Source organism: Kogia breviceps, chromosome 6 (assembly GCF_026419965.1).
Source record: "Kogia breviceps isolate mKogBre1 chromosome 6, mKogBre1 haplotype 1, whole genome shotgun sequence".
NCBI classification, from domain to species: Eukaryota; Metazoa; Chordata; class Mammalia; order Artiodactyla; family Physeteridae; genus Kogia; species Kogia breviceps.
Window position 1 is genome coordinate 100,979,961 of NC_081315.1, and position 18,500 is coordinate 100,998,460.

The following is an 18,500-nucleotide window of genomic DNA, read 5'->3' on the forward strand; positions in this document are numbered from 1 at the left end:
CTTTTTCCACCTCATTCAGATTAGCAGCTGGCAGCAACAAAGACAGAAGAGACAAAAGACGTTTTACATTGCAGTACACAGCGAAGCACAGGAAGCCAAAGCACAGCATTCACAACAGAGAAGCCCAGGGTGAGAGAGCAAACTGAAGCAAGGCTTAGATTTCTTACCTACAGCCGGGCCAAACGCACAAACAAGGAGAAAATGAGGTAAAAGGCAGATGCCATCACAGGAAGCAAGAGATCTGTGGCTAAACCGGTGATTTAACAGGCAGCTTTACTTTGTAAGATGTGCACATAATGGTTTGTGTGTGGGCATTGGAGATTTGGAAAACAAAGAGATAATGGTACAAAATGGAAAAATTAAAATGTTCTGAATTTTTTTCCACAAAATACATTCTAAGCCTTTACACACCCAACTTGTATGGAAACTTTCATTTACTGAATGTATGCCATCTCATCAAGCAATACCCCATGGTTAAAATGTGATCAATTTTGTATCAACTTTGTATGTGGTCCTGTGAGAAGAGGGTTAATTAAGAAACATAGTCTTGACACAGCAGATCCAGGGTTCTGGCTCTTAGGAAACATGCAAACCCACATTTTTCAATGCAATACCTGAATTCATACCAGAGCTTAAGAAAATGTGTCAAGTTTTTCAACATAGCAGGGTGCCATACTTACAATGTTCACTTTTATAAGTTTTGGGCTAGTGCAATTTGAGGAATTTTTTAAAACTTTACTTTCAAGAAATGCCTTATTTTTAGAAAGGATATAATAATGATTTTAAAAGAATGACCAACCATCACCAAAAACACAATCTCTCAAGCTACTATTAAAACCCTGGAGTGAATTTTTAAATTATTTGTTTAGCAATTTCAGTGTCTTATTAATCCTTAGCATAGTGATTTTAATTTAGAATCATAGTGAATTAAACTTCTCAAAAATTAATCTTGTCCGAAGAATACTAGCAATCAATAGTCTTATGTTATACATAGGAAAGATGATGGATTGAATTAGGTAGAAAATAATAGTTTGGATGCCTTGGGTGGGGAGGGGATAGTAACGGTTACATAGCAGAAAAACAATACTGACCCTTAAAATTTATGTTGTCAATCCCTGAAGCAGGAAAGGACAGAGTTTTGTCCTATAATAAATCAATAACTATTTACTGTGAAGTTCAGGTTACATGGGCTTAAATAAATTTAATAAATTTCCCAACAGTGGTTCATTTTATTTTGAACACGTGTAGCCATGTTTTACAGCCTACCCGTCACATCATGACCTCTCTGTCAGACTGCTTTCAGATCTCTGAATTTTCTCTATTAACATATCATATCCATTCTGATTCTTACCATGGGTGCCAAATGTAAAAACTTTCACCATAGTAATTTACAAGTTTTTCCTATGAAGTCTTATTTGTTCCTACTAAAGAGTTCATTTTCTCACTGAATGCCTCAGAGATACAGAGTAAAAAATAATCTCCAAACAGAAAAGCAACTTGTAACTTGAATGATTTTTAAGCAATGACATTATTGTATTCCCTGAGCACAGTAGGGATTCTGTTCCAAGATCTCATGCTCATTAATCAGATTCCAAACTTAAATAAAAAACAATACAGCCACGATATAAGAAAATGCCTCCCTAACTGCAGACTTGGATGAAGCAGGATATAAAGCTCTGGAGTACAATTTATACCCTCCTATAATTAAAGGCCATTTATATGCCACGATTTCAAAATCTGCAGATGGTTGTTTGATATTTTGTAAATGAGCTCATTTCACATATGGGCAAAAATGCTACAGCTAATAGATGATTTACAAATATGTCTGATTTAGGTATCTGCTCTAATGCCAATTTGCAAAACTCTTCACTTCCCACAAAACCCAACCCAAAGTTATAGTGATAGTATCTTCATGTTTTGTATGCTATGAACTTTCTATAGACTGCAATGTTTATCCTTAGCCCAAATTAAGGCAAACTGATACCTGCAATAGATATGACTGAAAAAAGAGTCTCAATTCTCGTTGAGCACCAAACGGCTCTTGACAAATAGTCATGGCAGGTTCCCGCATGATAGCTTTTATAGATGTCACGTTTTGGCTCAAAAGTGGTTGTGCTAACAAGTTTTGGAGTTTTTTGCATGTGTTTCAAAGAAAGAGATTTGACAGGGAAATGAAGCTTCGTAGTACTTTTCAGAGGAAGTTGCACTGAACTGAATCACTTTAGGATGCAGAAAACATGTGTTTAAGAAGATCAGGTGTAGGAAGGGAGCTTGGAAAACAAAGGGAGAGAAGGTAAAACAAAGACTCAAAGAAATGGATAAGGAATAAAGTAAAGCAAATCTAAAGCCAAAGGTGGACTCAACCAAACCAACTCAGAAGAGACTGCCACTTTATGTAAATTATCACGGAAAAGGTATTAAGCAGTGCTGTCAGGTCTAGGTTTTCATTGATAAGGGGATATAGAAAAATTCCTGGTTTCTGTGCTCAGGAACACATTGGCTAACCAAACTGTGCTGGAAATACTCGGATCCAATTTGTCCTGGTCAGAGTAGGTTAGTTTAAAGAGGTCTCTGACATTAAGTGAATTCAGTTCTTCCTATAATGATCAGAACAATGACAGGATAGAGAATTATCTCTAAGAAGGTACTAGCTACAGATTTTGGTGCAAGCATTGGGCTGCTTGTGTAAGTCTGTATTAGCCTATCTAGAAAAACTCAGATTCTCGGGGTAGCTCCAAGGGCACAAGAATCTGTGCACTCAGGCTAATGGCATGTATCTGAGGTGTGACACAAGTAAAACTTGTGTGAATGTCAAAGCTACTTAACACCTAAACTCTTCCTAGCTATGTTAGAATGGGTGCATATTAGACATACTTGCTATCCTTAATTAATGCAAAATAACAAAGAATTCAAATTCTGGCCACTAAGGAGTCCAAGTGCTATATATATATAATAGAGTAACTGGTGATACATGTTAAAATTTCTACTGGAAACTTAGTATATTACTTCGTATGGCATCAGGTACTTCACTGGTGTGAAAAAAAAAAATCATACCATAGAAAAGGCAGCTGCAGAATCTCTCAAACACACCCGGGATATCAAAACAAAAACTCATTATTCTATTTATCATCTTCCCATCAAGAAAGTACCTCTTAAAATGCAAAGTTTGAGTATTCCATAAAAAGCTTAAATTTCAGTGCTTTTCTAACATATCCCTGGAAAAATTAATCATACAGATGTGCTTCCATTTTTCATGTCTAGAGATGTTAACCTCAGTCATCCAAGTAGCTATTTTACCCTCTGATATTCTTAACTATGCATATGGAAATAAATACAATTAATGAAAAATACCCAGCCAAATGAAAATGGTAACTTTGAATAGAGTGACAGAATCTACTTCTCCATTTTTTCTTACAAATAAAATATGTAACATTCTCCTTTTCTCTACCAATTTTAAAACTAAATGGTTTATTAAGAAATAAGAATGTAACTATGATGTTTCTTATTCATAGCCACAAAAATCGATCAAAATAGATATTCTGACATAATAAGTAAGTTGTAAACTTGATGTTGACTTTATAGCAAATTGGTTTATCCAGGGCAGAAGTTTAGCAGTTTGGATAGTCTCATGAGATTTACCACCTTTATTCCTGACATTTTGTATCGAGATAGAAAAAAAATGGTGGGGTGGGTGGAGAATGGTCTGATAAGATTATCCAAAGTGATCAATATCTTCCTAATTGCGATTTATTTTGAAGGACATGAGTTGCTACATGCAAACACTCACTGATGAATAAACAAGTATGGACACGAAGAATCTCAAATGCTTGGCTATTTTTTGCCTATGTAAAGAAATGCTCCCTTTTCACATATGTATCGGTGGGTTGGTCTGCGTAGGAAAAGTGCTTTGCATGAAAATGTCATTCAGTTGTGGGACTAGAAGCTTCAGTATGATAACTTCCTTTGTGCTGGAAAGTATTATTTTATGATGGATGCTTATGTTCTAACTGAGCTCCCCAGGACTTTTATTTGGTTGGCTGAAACTATCTTTAACTCCGTCTGTTATTACATTACACCTAATTTCCAAAACACCTATCAGTTATTGAATAATACAATTGTCTACTAAACACATGCAGCACAGTGCCAGTGGTGGTTTCAAACAGATACACAGATTGATGGAATAGCATTTCCTAGTCTTCCTACCTGTGTACTCAGGTGGGCAAAGGCATGTGTAGTTATTAATTCCATCGACGCATGTAGAGTTATTTTCACAGTCATTATCTTCACAGTCATCAACATTGATTTCACAATTTTCTCCTTCAAATCCATCAGCACAAATACACCTGAACGCCAGGGGAAGAAAAGACAAAAGACACCTTCCTACATTTTCAAACCATATGGTCTAAATATTGAAAAAAACCAAATACACTCATTAATTACAGAGCTTTTAACGACAAGAAACTGATTTTTTAAATGCTTTTAAATGACATGTTGTAAGCGTCAATTTAAGGTAATATCCCCTAAATCAGAAACAATTTGAGAAAGAAAATTTATGCTGGCTGCAAGATGGCAAATGGCCCCATGGTCCTATGTCAATAAATCCAATACATTTGCAGGTCTAAAAAATGAGAAAAGTTTACTCTACAGCCCTAGATACCTTAATCTCTAGTTGTGTTCTAATAACATAATTCATGCTTTTTTGCTCATAAATGAGGAATGATTCTGATTTTTTTAAAATTACACTTACTACCCTATGTGTAATGTTCTTGATGTCTCAAAGCAAAAAGAAAATCTGAAAATAAAACTTTGTCTTCCTTGTAATTATAAAATATGAATATTCTCTTTAACTCAACAAATACAATTTTTCACTGGCATAATACATTGTACTTTTCATCTTGCTAGGCATCAGAATAATCTTTGAGTAAAGGCTTGATGAAAAAGAGACAACTTCATAACAGAATGCAGAAATGAAGTATATGTATTATAAAAAGTGGTATTTCTAACAAGCTTTAGTAGTAGATTAGCATTCTTGTGTGAAGTTATTAGTTTTCACTATAATAACTCTGTTTCATGATTCATAAAGTAGATCTGAAGTAACTGTACTGTATGATTAAATAACTCCCGATTAAAAATGTTCACAGCATGTTTGTCTACACATATTGTGGCTTGGAAATGAGTCATTACTTTTCTATTTCAGTGGGACCCACATCTTATCATTACACACAGTCTGTTAAAGCAACACACAAAACAACAGATGGATATATGCCTTGCAGTAGGGGACTATTTGACTATTAATTAGCATAACAGAGCCACTAATCTGTCTTGACCTAATCTGACTTGATTAGTTCCAATGTACACATGTGTTGTTAAATTGCTTGGCTTTGTAGCATCCTGAGCTGAGAATACTGTAATGTCTCAATTTGTTTTTATATCGAAATATCTCTACAAGGGACTAATACATATTTTCCTTATGAACAGAATTTCTGGTATTCTTTTTAAAATAAAGCCCTTGGATTTAGAAAGGAAAAATGCACCTTTGCTTACTCTTGCTCTAATACTTCAGACACAGAAGATGACAGACCAATGACCTACCAGAAGCCATCTTTTTCTCCTTCTTTTAAGTGGCAAGTTCCTCCATGTTTACATGGGTTACTGATGCATGCATGAATTGGAACATCACAGTCCTGCCCCTGGACAAGGAATGGTCAAGTTGAGTGTAAATAAAGTAGTTCTCAGCACATAGAGAAAGCACAACAGAATAATAAAGACCCACTAAGGAAAGCTATGTTTTCAGATCTTGGTTCCCACAACAGCTTCTACTTACCTTGAAACCATATGGACAGGTGCAGCGATAAAAGTCAACTGGATCATTGTTACAGGTGCCATCATTTTTACATGGATTTGATAAGCAGGGATTACATTTAGCTAGAATATTGACATCTACAGGACCTAAAATTTGATTGAAAAATATGAGAAGTGGATGCTTTCTGTTTTCAGTTCACTTAAAATTATTTCAATGCCTTAATGTAACAGTAAATTTTGTATAAAATTATTATTGGTCACATATCTATATGTGTTTCTCTTCCATGACAAAACCAGAAATCAGCATCATCATAATTATCTTTAAGAACACAACAGGAGGCCATCTCATTGGGAGTTAATAGTGAAACTCTCTGAAGTCAGAGTAGGGTTCTGAGTTGTCAGCTTAGGTAATTAAGATCTGACATTAGTGATGCCAGCATCACAGGGTCGGTCCTCTCATTAGCTGACTAGCTTATGTGGATGCTTTCCATGGCCAGTGCCTGCAACTTAACTCAGGAGGCTGGTATGGAAAGCCATGGATCCCAAAGAGGACTGTGGGTGTGTGTGCTGGGGGATGGGTGGGCAAGGTTTTGAATAAGTACAAATTCAGGAGATCTTCAAGATGGTGGAGGAGTAAGACGTGGAGCTCACCTTCCTCCCCACAAATACATCAGAAATACATCTACATGTGGAACAACTCCTACAAAACCTACTAAATGCTGGCAGAAGACCTCAGACTTCCCAAAACATATATATAATTTCTTCCTTTTCACTTTTTGTGAGTGTGTATGTCTATGCTTCTTTGTGTGATTAAGTCTGTATAGCTTTGCTTTTACCATTTGTCCTAGTGTTCTGTCTGTCCATTTTTTTTTAGTATAGTTTATAGTGTTTGTTATCATGGGTGGACTTGTTACTTGGTTTGGCTGCTCTCTTCTTTCTTTCTTTCATTATTTTTAATTTTTAATAATTTTTTAATTTTTTATTTTAATAACTTCTTCCTTCCTTCCTTCCATCCATCCTTTTTTCTCCCTTATCTTCTGAGCCATGTGGCTGACAGGGTCTTGGTGCTCTGGGCGGGTGTCAGCCTTGTGCCTCTGAGGTGGGAGAACCACGTTCAGGACACTGGTCCACCAGAGACCTCCTGGCTTCATGTAATATCAAATGGCGAAGGCTCTCCCAGAGATTTCCATCTCAATGGAAAGACCCAGTTCCACTCAATGACCAGCAAGCTACAGTGCTGGACATCCTATGCCAAATAACTAGCAAGACAGGGACACAACCCCACCCATTACCAGAGAGGCTGCCTAAAATAATAATAAGGTCACAGACACCACAAAACACACTGCCAGACACAGTCCTGCCCACCAGAAAGACAAGATCCAGCCTCATCCACCAGAACACAGGCAACAGTCCCCTCCACCAGGAAGCCTACACAACCCACTGAACCAACCTTAGCTAATGAGGGGCAGACACCAAAAACAATGGGAACTACGAATTTGCACCCTGCAAAAAGAAGATCCCAAACACAGTAAGTTAAGCAAAATAAGAAGATAGAGAAACACACAGCAGATGAAAGAGCAAGGTTAAAACCCACTAGACCAAAAAATGAAGGGGAAATAGGCAGTCTACCTGAAAAAGAATTCAGAGTAATGATAGTAAAGATGATCCAAAATCTTGGAAATAGAAGGAAAAAATACAAGAAACTTTTAACAAGGACTGAGAAGAACTAAAGAGCAAACAAACAATGATGAACAACACAATAAATGAAATTTAAAATTCTCTAGAAGGAATCAATGGCAGAATAACTGAGGCAGAAGAACAGAAAACTGATCTGGAAGATAAAATAGGGGAAATAACTATCACAGAGCAGAATAAAGAAAAAAGAATGAAAAGAATTGAGGACAGTCTCAGAGACGTCTGGGACAACATTAAAAACACCAACATTTGAATTATAGGGGTCCCAGAAAAAGAAGAGAAAAAGAAAGGGACTGAGAAAATATTTGAAGAGATTATACTTTAAAACTTCCCTAATATGGGAAAGGATATACTTAATCAAGTCCAGGAAGTGCAGAGAGTCCCATACAGGATAAATCCAAGGAGAAACACACTAAGACACATATTAATCGAACTATTAAAAATTAAATACAAAGAAAAAATATTAAAAGCAGCCAGGGAAAAGCAACAAATAACATACAAGGGAATCCCGATAAGGTTAACAGCTGACCTTTCAGCAGAAACTCTGCAAGCCAGAAAGGTATGGCAGGACATATTTAAAGTGATGAAAGGGAAAAACCTACAAGCAAGATTACTCTATATCAGCAAGGCTCTCATTCAGATTCAATGGAGAAATTAAAACCTTTACAGACAAGCAAAAGTTAAGAGAATTCAGTACCACCAAACCAGCTTTACAACAAATGCTAAAGGAACTTCTCTAGACAGGAAACAGAAGAGTAGGAAAAGACCTACAATAACAAACCCAAAACAATTAAGAAAATGGTAATAGGAACATACATATCGATAACTACCTTAAATGTAAATGGATTAAATGCTCCCACCAAAAGACAAAGACTGACTCAATGGATACAAAAACAAGACCTGTATACAGTCTGTCTGCAAGACACCCACTTCAGACCTAGGGACACATACAGACTGAAAGTGAGGGGAGAAAAGAAGATATTCCATGCAAATGGAAATCAAAAGAAAGCTGGAGTAGCAATTCTCATATCAGACAAAATAGACTTTAAAATAAAGACTATTACAAGAGACAAAGAAGGACACTACATTATGATCAAGGGATCAATCCAAGAAGAAGATATAACAATTGTAAATATACATTCACCCATAGGAGCACCTCAATACTTAAGGCAAATGCTAACAGCTATAAAACAGGAAATCAACACAATAATAGTGGGGGACTTTAACACATCACTTACACCAATGCACAGATCATCCAAAATGAAAATAAATAAGGAAACACAAGCTTTAAATGACACAATAGACCAGATAGATTTAATTGAAATTTATAGGACATTCCATCCAAAAACAACAGAATACACTTTCTTCTCAAGCTCAAGTGTTCATAGAACATTCTCCAGGATAGATCATATCTTGGGTCACAAATCTAGCCTTGGTAAATTTAAGAAAATTGAAATCGTATCAAGTATCTGTTCTGACAACAATGCTATAAGACTAGCTATCAATTACAGGAAAAAAATCTGTAAAAAATACAAACACATGGAGGCTAAACAACACGCTACTAAATAACCAAGAGATCACTGAAGGAATCAAAGAGGAAATCAAAAAATACCTAGAAACAAATGACAATGAAAACACCATGACCCAAAACCTGTGGGATGCAGCAAAAGCAGTTCTACGAGGGAAGTTTATAGCAATACAATCCTATCTCAAGAAATAAGAAACAACTCAAATAAACAACCTAAACTTAGCCCTAAAGCAATTAGAGAAAGAAGAACAAAAAAACCCCAGAGTTAGCAGAAGGAAAGAAATCATACAGATCAGATCAGAAATAAATGAAAAAGAAATGAAGGAAATGAGCTCAAAGATCAATAAAACTAAACGCTGGTTCATTGAGAAGATAAACAAAATTGATAAACCATTAGCCAGTCTCATCAAGAAAAAAAGGGAGAAAACTCAAACCAATAGAGTTACAAATGAAAAAGGAGAAGTAACAACTGACACTGCAGAGATACAAAGGATCATGAGAGATTACTGCAAGCAACTATATGCCAATAAAATGGACAACCTGGTAGAAATGGACAAATTCTTAGAAAAACACAACCTTGCGAGACTGAACCAGGAAGAAATAGAAAATATAAACAGACCAGTCACAAGCACTGAAATTGAGACTGCGATTAAACTTTCAACAAACAAAAGCCCAGAACCAGATGGCTTCACAGGAGAATTCTATCAAACATTTAGAGAAGAGCTAACACCTACCCTTCTCAAACTCTTTCAAGATATAGCAGAGGGAGGAACACTCAAAAACTCATTCTACAAAGCCACCATCACCCTGATACCAAAACCAGACAAAGATGTCACAACAAAAGACAACTACAGGCCAATATCACTGATTAACAGCGATGCAAAAATCCTCAACAAAATACTAGCAAACAGAATCCAACAGCACATTAAAAGGATCATACACCATGATCAAGTAGGGTTTATCCCTGGAATGCAAGGATTCTTCAATATATGCAAATCAATCAATGTGATACACCATATTAACAAATTGAAGGAGAAAAACCATATGATCATCTCAATAGATGCAAAAAAGCTTATATTCAACACCCATTTATGATAAAAACCCTCCAGAAAGTAGGCATAGAGGGAACTTATCTCAACATAATAAAGGTCATATATGACAAACCCACAGCCAACATTGTTCTCAATGGTGAAAAACTGAAACCATTTCCTCTAAGATCAGGAACAAGACAAGGTTGTCCACTCTCACCACTATTGTTCAACATAGTTTTGGAAGTTCTAGCCACAGCAATCAGAGAAGAAAAAGACATAAAAGGAATCCAAATCGGAAAAGAAGAAGTAAATCTGTCACTGTTTGCAGATGACATGATACTATACATAGAGAATCCTAAAGATGCTACCAGAAAACTACTAGAGCTAATCAATGAATTTGGTAAAGTAGCAGGATACAATATTAATGCACAGAAATCTCCTGCTTTCCTATACATTAATGATGAAAAAATCTGAAAGAGAAATTAAGGGAACACTTCCATTTACCATTGCCATGAAAAGAATAAGATACCTAGGAATAAACCTACCTAAGGATACAAAAGACCTGTATGCAGAAAACTATAAGACACTAATGAAAGAAGTTAAAGATGATACAAACAGATGGAGAGATATACCATATTCTTGGATTGGAAGAATCAACATTGTGAAAATGACTCTACTATCCAAAGCAATTTACAGATTCAGTGCAATCCCTATCAAACTACCAATGGCATTTTTCAACAGAACTAGAACAAAAATTTCACAGTATGTGTGGAAACACAAAAGACCCGAATAGCCAAAGCAATCTAGAGAAAGAAAAATGGAGCTAGAGGAATCAGGCTCCCTAACGTAAGGCAATACTACAAAGCTACAGTAATCAAAAGAGTATGGTACTGATACAAAAACAGAAATATAGATCAATGGACAGGATAGAAAGCCCAGAGATAAACCCACACAACTATGGTCACTTTATCCTTGATAAAGGAGGTAAGAATATACAATGGAGAAAGGACAGCCTCTTCAGTAAGTGGTGCTGGGAAAACAGGACAGCTACATGTAAAAGAATGAAATTAGAACACTCCTAACACCATACACAAAAATAAACTCAAAATGGATGAAATACCTAAATGTAAGGCCAGACACTATTAAACTCTTAGAGGAAAACGTAGGCAGAACACTCTACGACATAAATCACAGCAAGATCCTTTTTGACCCACCTCCTAGACAAATGAAAATAAAAACAAAAATAAGCAAATGGGACCTAATGAAACTTAAAAGCTTTTGCACAACAAAGGAAAACATAAACAAGACAAAAAGACAACCCTCAGAACGGGAGAAAATATTTGCAAATGAAGCAACTGACAAAGGATTAATCTCCAAAATTTACAAGCAGCACATGTAACTCAATATCAAAAAAACAAACAACCCAATCCAAAAACGGGCAGAAGACCTAAGTAGACATGTCTCCAAAGAAGATATACAGATTGCCAACAAACACATGAAAGGATGCTCAACATCACTAATCATTAGAGAAATGCAAATCAAAACTACAATGAGGTATCACCTCATACCAGTCAGAATGGCCATCATCAAAAAATCTACAAACAATAAATGCTGGAGAGGGTGTGGAGAAAAGGGAACTCTCTTGCACTGTTGGTGAGAATGTAAATTGATACAGGCACTATGGAGAACAGTATGGAGGTTCTTTAAAAAACTAAAAATAGAACTACCATATGACCCATCAATCTCACTACTGGGCTTATACCCCGAGAAAACCATAATTCAAAAAAAGTCATGTACCACAATGTTCATTGCAGTTCTATTTACAATAGCCAGGACATGGAAGCAACCTAAGTGTCCATCGACAGATGAATGGATAAAGAAGATGTGGCACATATATACAATGGAATATTATTCAGCCATAAAAAGAAACGAAATTGATTTATTTGTAGTGAGGTGGATGGACATAGAGACTGTCATACAGAGTGAAGCAAGTCAGAAAGAGAAAAACAAATAGCGTATGCTAACACATAGATATGGAATCTAAAAAAAAAAAAAAAGGTTGTGAAGAACCTAGGGACAGGACAGGAATAAAGATACATATGTAGAGAATGGACTTGAGGACACAGGAAGGGGAAGCTGGGACAAAGTGAGAGAGTGGCATGGACATAGATACACTACCAAATGTAAAACAGATAGCTAGTGAGAAGCAACCACATGGCATAGGGAGATCAGCTCAGTGCTTTGTGACCACCTAGAGGGGTGGGATAGGGAGGGTGGGAGGGAGGGAGATGCAAGAGGGAGGAGATATGGGGATATATGTATATGTATAGCTGATTCACTTTGTTATAAAGCAGAAACTAACTCACCATTGTAAAGCAATTATACTCTAATAAAGATGTTAAAAAAATACATTAAAAGAAGAAAAAAAAAGAAATTTATCAGTGCAAATAAAAATGCAATAATATGCAACTGCCCTGATAATATTAATCCAGTACTGTTATTTTCATACAGGAGATACAAAACACTGCCACTTTTATGCTTAGGACAAGAAACCAAAAATGAAATCTTCATTATATCCTCCCTCATGTCCCTTCAGTTCAGTTTGTTAGCACATTAGCACAAGCACAAGATGAGTGAGCTTTCTGTGTCTTCCTTGCCAAGAAGAAAATACTGCTGAAGCGGTCTCTACTTGCGATCTCACCTTTTGGGATACACATTTTAAAAATGTCATAATCCATGAAAGGTCCAGATTAAATGCAGATTCAGTTGAAGATACATTCCTTTGGTCACACATATTTGTTCCATAAGTGGCTAAAAATGTAGATATTGTATCATCCTCAATAAAATTATGTTCCACTGATGCTACTTTTTGCACTGCTTGTGAGAGCTCACTAGACAGCCTTTTGGCAACTGTCCGATGAGTACACTCTGTCAGAGTGACACCTTTATATTTAAAATACAAATATTTTATAACATAAACATTAATTATATTTTTGCTTTCACCATCAATGTCTCTGCAGTCCTTTATCCTCACTGGCATTAGCAGTGATAATTCTAAGTGTATGTCTCACCACACATAATTTCTAGCAAGGTTATCTGAGGCAGCTGTATAGCATCCCTCCCCTGCCCCTACTCTTCTACCACTGCTCTAAGCTTCAAAGTACCCTCCACCCAAAAAGCTGTATGACTTCTGCTAATATAAACTTCCTATAATCAATTTTTCTACAGATTAGAGACCAACAGTAAGCTGTTGGTCTACTTACAGAAATTCATATATGAAAGAAAATGTGAAGTAACCTGGTTGCCATTAAAACTCTTCATAACTAAATATTCCCTTACCATAGGAAATACATATTCATATAATGGTTTTGGAGTACAATCCAAAACCGGACAGCATTCTATACTGTTCAGTTTTTCTATTAACAAAAACCCTGAAATATGTTTGCATAGAGATTCCTGTTTTTCAACTATTTGGAAATAAATGACAGTTCTGGGGATCACTTTTTTTTTTTTCGGTACTTGGGCCTCTCACTGTTGTGGCCTCTCCCTTTGCAGAGCACAGGCTCCGGACGCGCATGCTCAGCGGCCATGGCTCACAGGCCCAGCCGTTCCGCGGCATATGGGATCTTCCCGGACCGGGGCACGAACCCGCGTCCCCTGCATCGGCAGGTGGACTCTCAACCACTGCGCCACCAGGGAAGCCCTGGCAATCACTATTAATGGGAAGGGTTGGTGTTTGCTCCCAGGGACACCTCAATCACTAGGGGAGGCCTTGCCTGTATCTCCTCTGCTTTTTCTTGGTACCAGAAAAACGAATGCAGTTGTTGTAGCAAATTACAGTTGGGAAATTGCTGGGATTAATACTGAAGTGAGCCATGTAGAAATTTAATTTCTCACCCTCTTCCAATGTATTTATCAAATAAATTTAGCTATTTGGTACATTGGGGAAGTAAATGCAGCAGTTAATTAGAGCAGTATGTTAAATTAATGTCATAGCCCACAATAAATGGCTTTGTGTTTGCTAAAATGATCACACTTAGAATCAAAACTACGAAAGGAAATATCTAAATGGTAATGGATTCCTGAGTTAGGCTAGAAGAAAGAAGACTCTTAGAACAAAGGCATAGGGTGAAGCAGCTAAGAATGTACGCCAGCAAAACAGCACGTCAGCCAATGCAAGGACTGTAAACATTCATCTGGCTACTTTCCAAGACCTTGAGGAAAACTGTCTTTTAGTCTACTTCTGTGCTTTCAACCTCAAAAGGCTGTCGTTTGAATGGAGGGGTTCAGGGTTGGCAGTTTCTAAGATTATTCTGTGGAATGTGACATTTTTCAAAAATTATGTTTGATTATTTAGATGAGAAGCTCAAGATAGTTTTAGAGAAAAAAAACTGGGTATGTTTTGAAGAATTATTTTAATAGAGTATGCAGATAATGAAACTGCCAGGCTGAAGTAGCCTCTGTCCAGTTTTTAGCACAGTCGAGATATACTGAATAAATATCCAATGAACCATATTTGATTAATAAGCACTATCTAATTTCTCCACTTTTTTTCCAGGACCAAGTTTCATTTTTAATATAGCATGTCTGCTCAACTATTTTCAGTATCTGCAATTTCTTATGGGTATATGAAGGGAGATTGTTGCTCTCCCATACATATTCAGTTTAGTTACAAGAATCAAAATAACAAGCTTTCTCATGTGCACAGGCTTCTTCTGATAATTTCCTAAACCCACAAACTGTTCTGGTGGCATCAGGTTGAGGAATATATAAAATATTGAATTCTAATTTCTTCAGCTTGGTAAAGTTGACTACTATAGCTACCATTCTATTTGCTTCTCCTTTATTTCAAATCCCTCTTTTAAAATCAATTTTTCAAAGATAATTTCTTATTTCTAACACCTGAGTTTCAGTGAAAGGTAACTCAAAAGATGTTTATGAATTATAGAAATTCCAAATAGCAGCATCCTCTGATATGTCCAAATGTCTTAAAATGGTATGATTCCTTTTCCTATTTTATTTACATTATAATTCCACCTAACTAAATGTTCTTCTTATAATGTGATTTTTACATCCACTTGGTTTATCTAAATCCATTTATTTTTATATTCTAACCCCTTGGAACTATATCCTTTGTATCTGGTTCTTTTCTCTCATTCATCTTCCTACCAATATTTTGCTTCTCTTCTAAGTCTATCTTCTATCTTGTCTTTGCCTTCAATTTGTGGTTCATTTTCCATCCGGGACAACTTCTCTGAGACCCCTTCTTGCAAAGTTCTTATTCAAGGGTAATCACATCTTTAATCTGTTTCTATAACAAGGAGATAATATCAGAGCCAAAGGGATATGCTAAAGTCAAAATAAAATGGTAGAAGGGTTAGCATAGTTCTCTAAGAGCAAACCAACACATAGAATCTTGCACACTTGACTGGTCCCAGATGAAAAGAAGACGTACAGGAACAAGAAATAGACAAGCTCTTATCATAATGTGTAGTAATCTTAGGAAGAGAACCAGAAGTCAACCAGGCCAAGTTAGTGATCTAGATGTGTTACTTAACTGTATGGAATTAGGAGAGTAATGGCAGTCATCTCAATGGGTTGCTTTAAGCTTTAAATGACATGCTAATGAATTCTGATCACAGAATATGGTGATAACAAGCACAGAAGCCACAGAAAGTTCTGACACTCTTTAAAGCCTAGACATCCAAAGAAGGCGGGGGCTGGGAGGGACATAAGTGGTTTACTTAAAAGGAGAAAAGAAGAGTAAGTCTTCCTCTGTATGTTTGTTCAAATTTTAGCACAAAGACAAATTAGAGCTTGCTGTTTATTCATTCATTGCAAGTTCACTGAGTACCTTCGGTCTATGCTAGGAGCTTTTGAAATCTGGAAAAACTGTAGGGGCTATTATTAACTAAAACAAGGGACAGTGGAAATGGGCACCGAGAGATAATTTCCAATTGGGTAACGACACCTAGAGTTAATGATTTTGTGTTTTTAAGGACTGCAACTGTGATTTGTAAATCTGGCATGGACAACCACGAGAAATAACAGCACACAATTAAGAAGGAGAGGTTCTTTTTGTTCTTGCATTGATGCTTGACAAGGAACTACAACTTGCTTGCTGATACAACTTCACCAATCTTCAAACTCTCTTTCTTCCAAAAGCTGGTTCCAAGAAGTGTTAAATTATTGCCAACACATTAGCCCTCAGAAGATGTGTGCCATAGAGGAGAAAGATGCCGCAGAGGAGAAAACAAATCTAGCTTCCTGAATAAAAATGTTTACTAATGTCACTGAAATGAAGCCCAGTCTAGGATATCTAGATTGATTTAAGATTAGGTCTTGACTTAAGAGAGTTCTCTAGCATCAGCTATATGGAGTGGAGTCGTGTTTAGCTTAATAATTCAAAGGGAAAATGAGCAGAAAGTTTGGTTAACAATTTGTCTTTGTCAGTTACTTTAACTTTGATGGAAGAACTGCTGGACCGCAAATCCATTAAAGCTTATAGGCAGACTTGCTTACTTGACTCAAATCACTAGCTACGCACCTGACACTAATATTGCCACCCACTGAGAATTGTATCTCACTTTGACTTATGGCTAAAAGCTCCAAACACAAATTTCTAACTATATCCCAGAGTCTGCCTTCATTCTGGTGTCTCTTGGACACATGAGTCAAATAGTAGACCCCTCTAGTACTGCCCTTGTATAAAGTCAGATGTAGATCAAAGACAACTCAGAAAAAACATAGGGGGATATTTGATATTGGGCATAACTAACTAGTAGTTCAGTAATAGAGACATCTATGGATTAATTACAGGACACAGTTGTAAGAGAATGTGGAAAATGGGAAGGCATATTTTGCAATATGTGTTTTAAGTTTCTGCAAGCCAGCAAGGGGAAGGAATTCACTAGGTGAATGGAAATATGAATCTGAAGTTCATAAAAAAAGTCATGGCTAGATACTTGAAGCCACAGGACTGAAATCAATTAAATTAACAGGGCTAAGGAGAGAATCCCACATATGTCAATATTAAAGAGTGGGTAAGAAAGAGATGTCAGCAAAGGAATGAAAAGGCAACGGGAATGTACAAGAGGGAGCAGTGGCCACCACTGTCTAAGATGAAAAGAGGGCAAATAAAGAAGCTAAAAAGAAGCTATTGAAATGGGCAAGAGGGAAGTCACTGGTATCCCTATAGTTTCAGTAGAGGAGTAGAGATGGTCCCTAGATGATAGGGGGTTAAAATCCTACAAATTTGCATTTTATAAATGGTTAAACAAAAACACGAAGATGGGTATTACACCTCTGGGATTCCTTGGCTTGGCCATTTGCTACACACACATATGATCTTAAGCCAGTAAATAAACTTCTTGAAGCACACTTAAAAGAAAAAGAGCAATAATTACTTTATGGAATTATTGTATCAGAGATGATATAGATGTATGATATTTAAGAACGGAATACAAATCATTGATTCTCATCACCTATTAAAAAAATGTCTGTTAAAAATTTCCCAGTGTTTTAAGTTTTTTAAAAAGTATAACGAAAAACAGCCCTTGTTTGTTTTTTAAAGATGGTGCTTTTGGCAAATACTACGTAGAAACCTGAATATTTTCTTTAGTCAGAGAGCAAATCATAATCCCCCAAAGCTAAGGTTATTTCAAATTTATAACTATGTTCTAGTGATACTAAATCTGAAAATGTAAAAAGGATTTGACCAAGTTTTAAATACTATTTCAAAACAGAACTAACTAGTAAATTTTTCATTACTTTAGGTTAAATTATTTAATCACCTTCATACTTTAATTAAATGATTAAGGACAATATTAACTAATAATTTTGAGGAAAAAAACCCCAAAGACCTTGAACTTGTCAAGAATACCCCCCAAAAGGAAATGCTGATCTCACTGGGAAAAAAAAAACTGACAATATTACAATGTTATTACTGAGAGATGTGGAATTTTTCCCAGAAATTCCAGAATCTAGAGGATTCTTCACCTATAAAAATAGCAGAAGAGATCAACCATGTGGTGGTGGAATGTTGATCATTCTGGGATATGAAAAGGTCCCAGGTTTCCCGACCCCTAAGATGATCTTTATAGATAACTAATGAGGTATGTTGAGCACCATACCCCTGCCTCTTCATTGGGTTCCGGGCTACCAGACACCTGACCACTGGGGCTGCTTTCCCTGATTCGTGCTCCATTCTCAGTTCCACTTGACTCACTATAAGAGTCTCCTGATGCCCTGATGGACCTGATGGTATTGGTTACAATTCCACAATTGTTTGGTTTGGATATACATTATTAATATTGTATATATATTTCTATCACCAAACTTCCATATCGTTTTGCAATTATCCATTTAAATGTTATCTATCAGTAGAATATAAGCTCCATAAAGGCAGGGGTTTTTTCTGTCCTATTTATTATTGTGTCCTTTTT

At 36.3% G+C, this 18,500-nt stretch overlaps 1 protein-coding gene across 4 annotated transcripts in view; it reads right to left on the reverse strand.

Moving 5' to 3' along the window:
- SLIT2 (slit guidance ligand 2) overlaps positions 1-18,500 on the reverse strand; it is a 404,520-nt gene that overhangs the window by 46,978 nt on the left and 339,042 nt on the right. For all 4 annotated transcript variants that reach the window (XM_067036353.1, XM_059066475.2, XM_059066473.2 and 1 more), the window contains 3 exons: positions 5,825-5,949; positions 5,593-5,690; positions 4,204-4,343 (listed from right to left, as the gene is read on the reverse strand). In XM_067036353.1, coding sequence (XP_066892454.1) covers positions 4,204-4,343; positions 5,593-5,690; positions 5,825-5,949 — 363 coding nt within the window. The remainder of the gene's footprint in view (positions 1-4,203; positions 4,344-5,592; positions 5,691-5,824; positions 5,950-18,500) is intronic.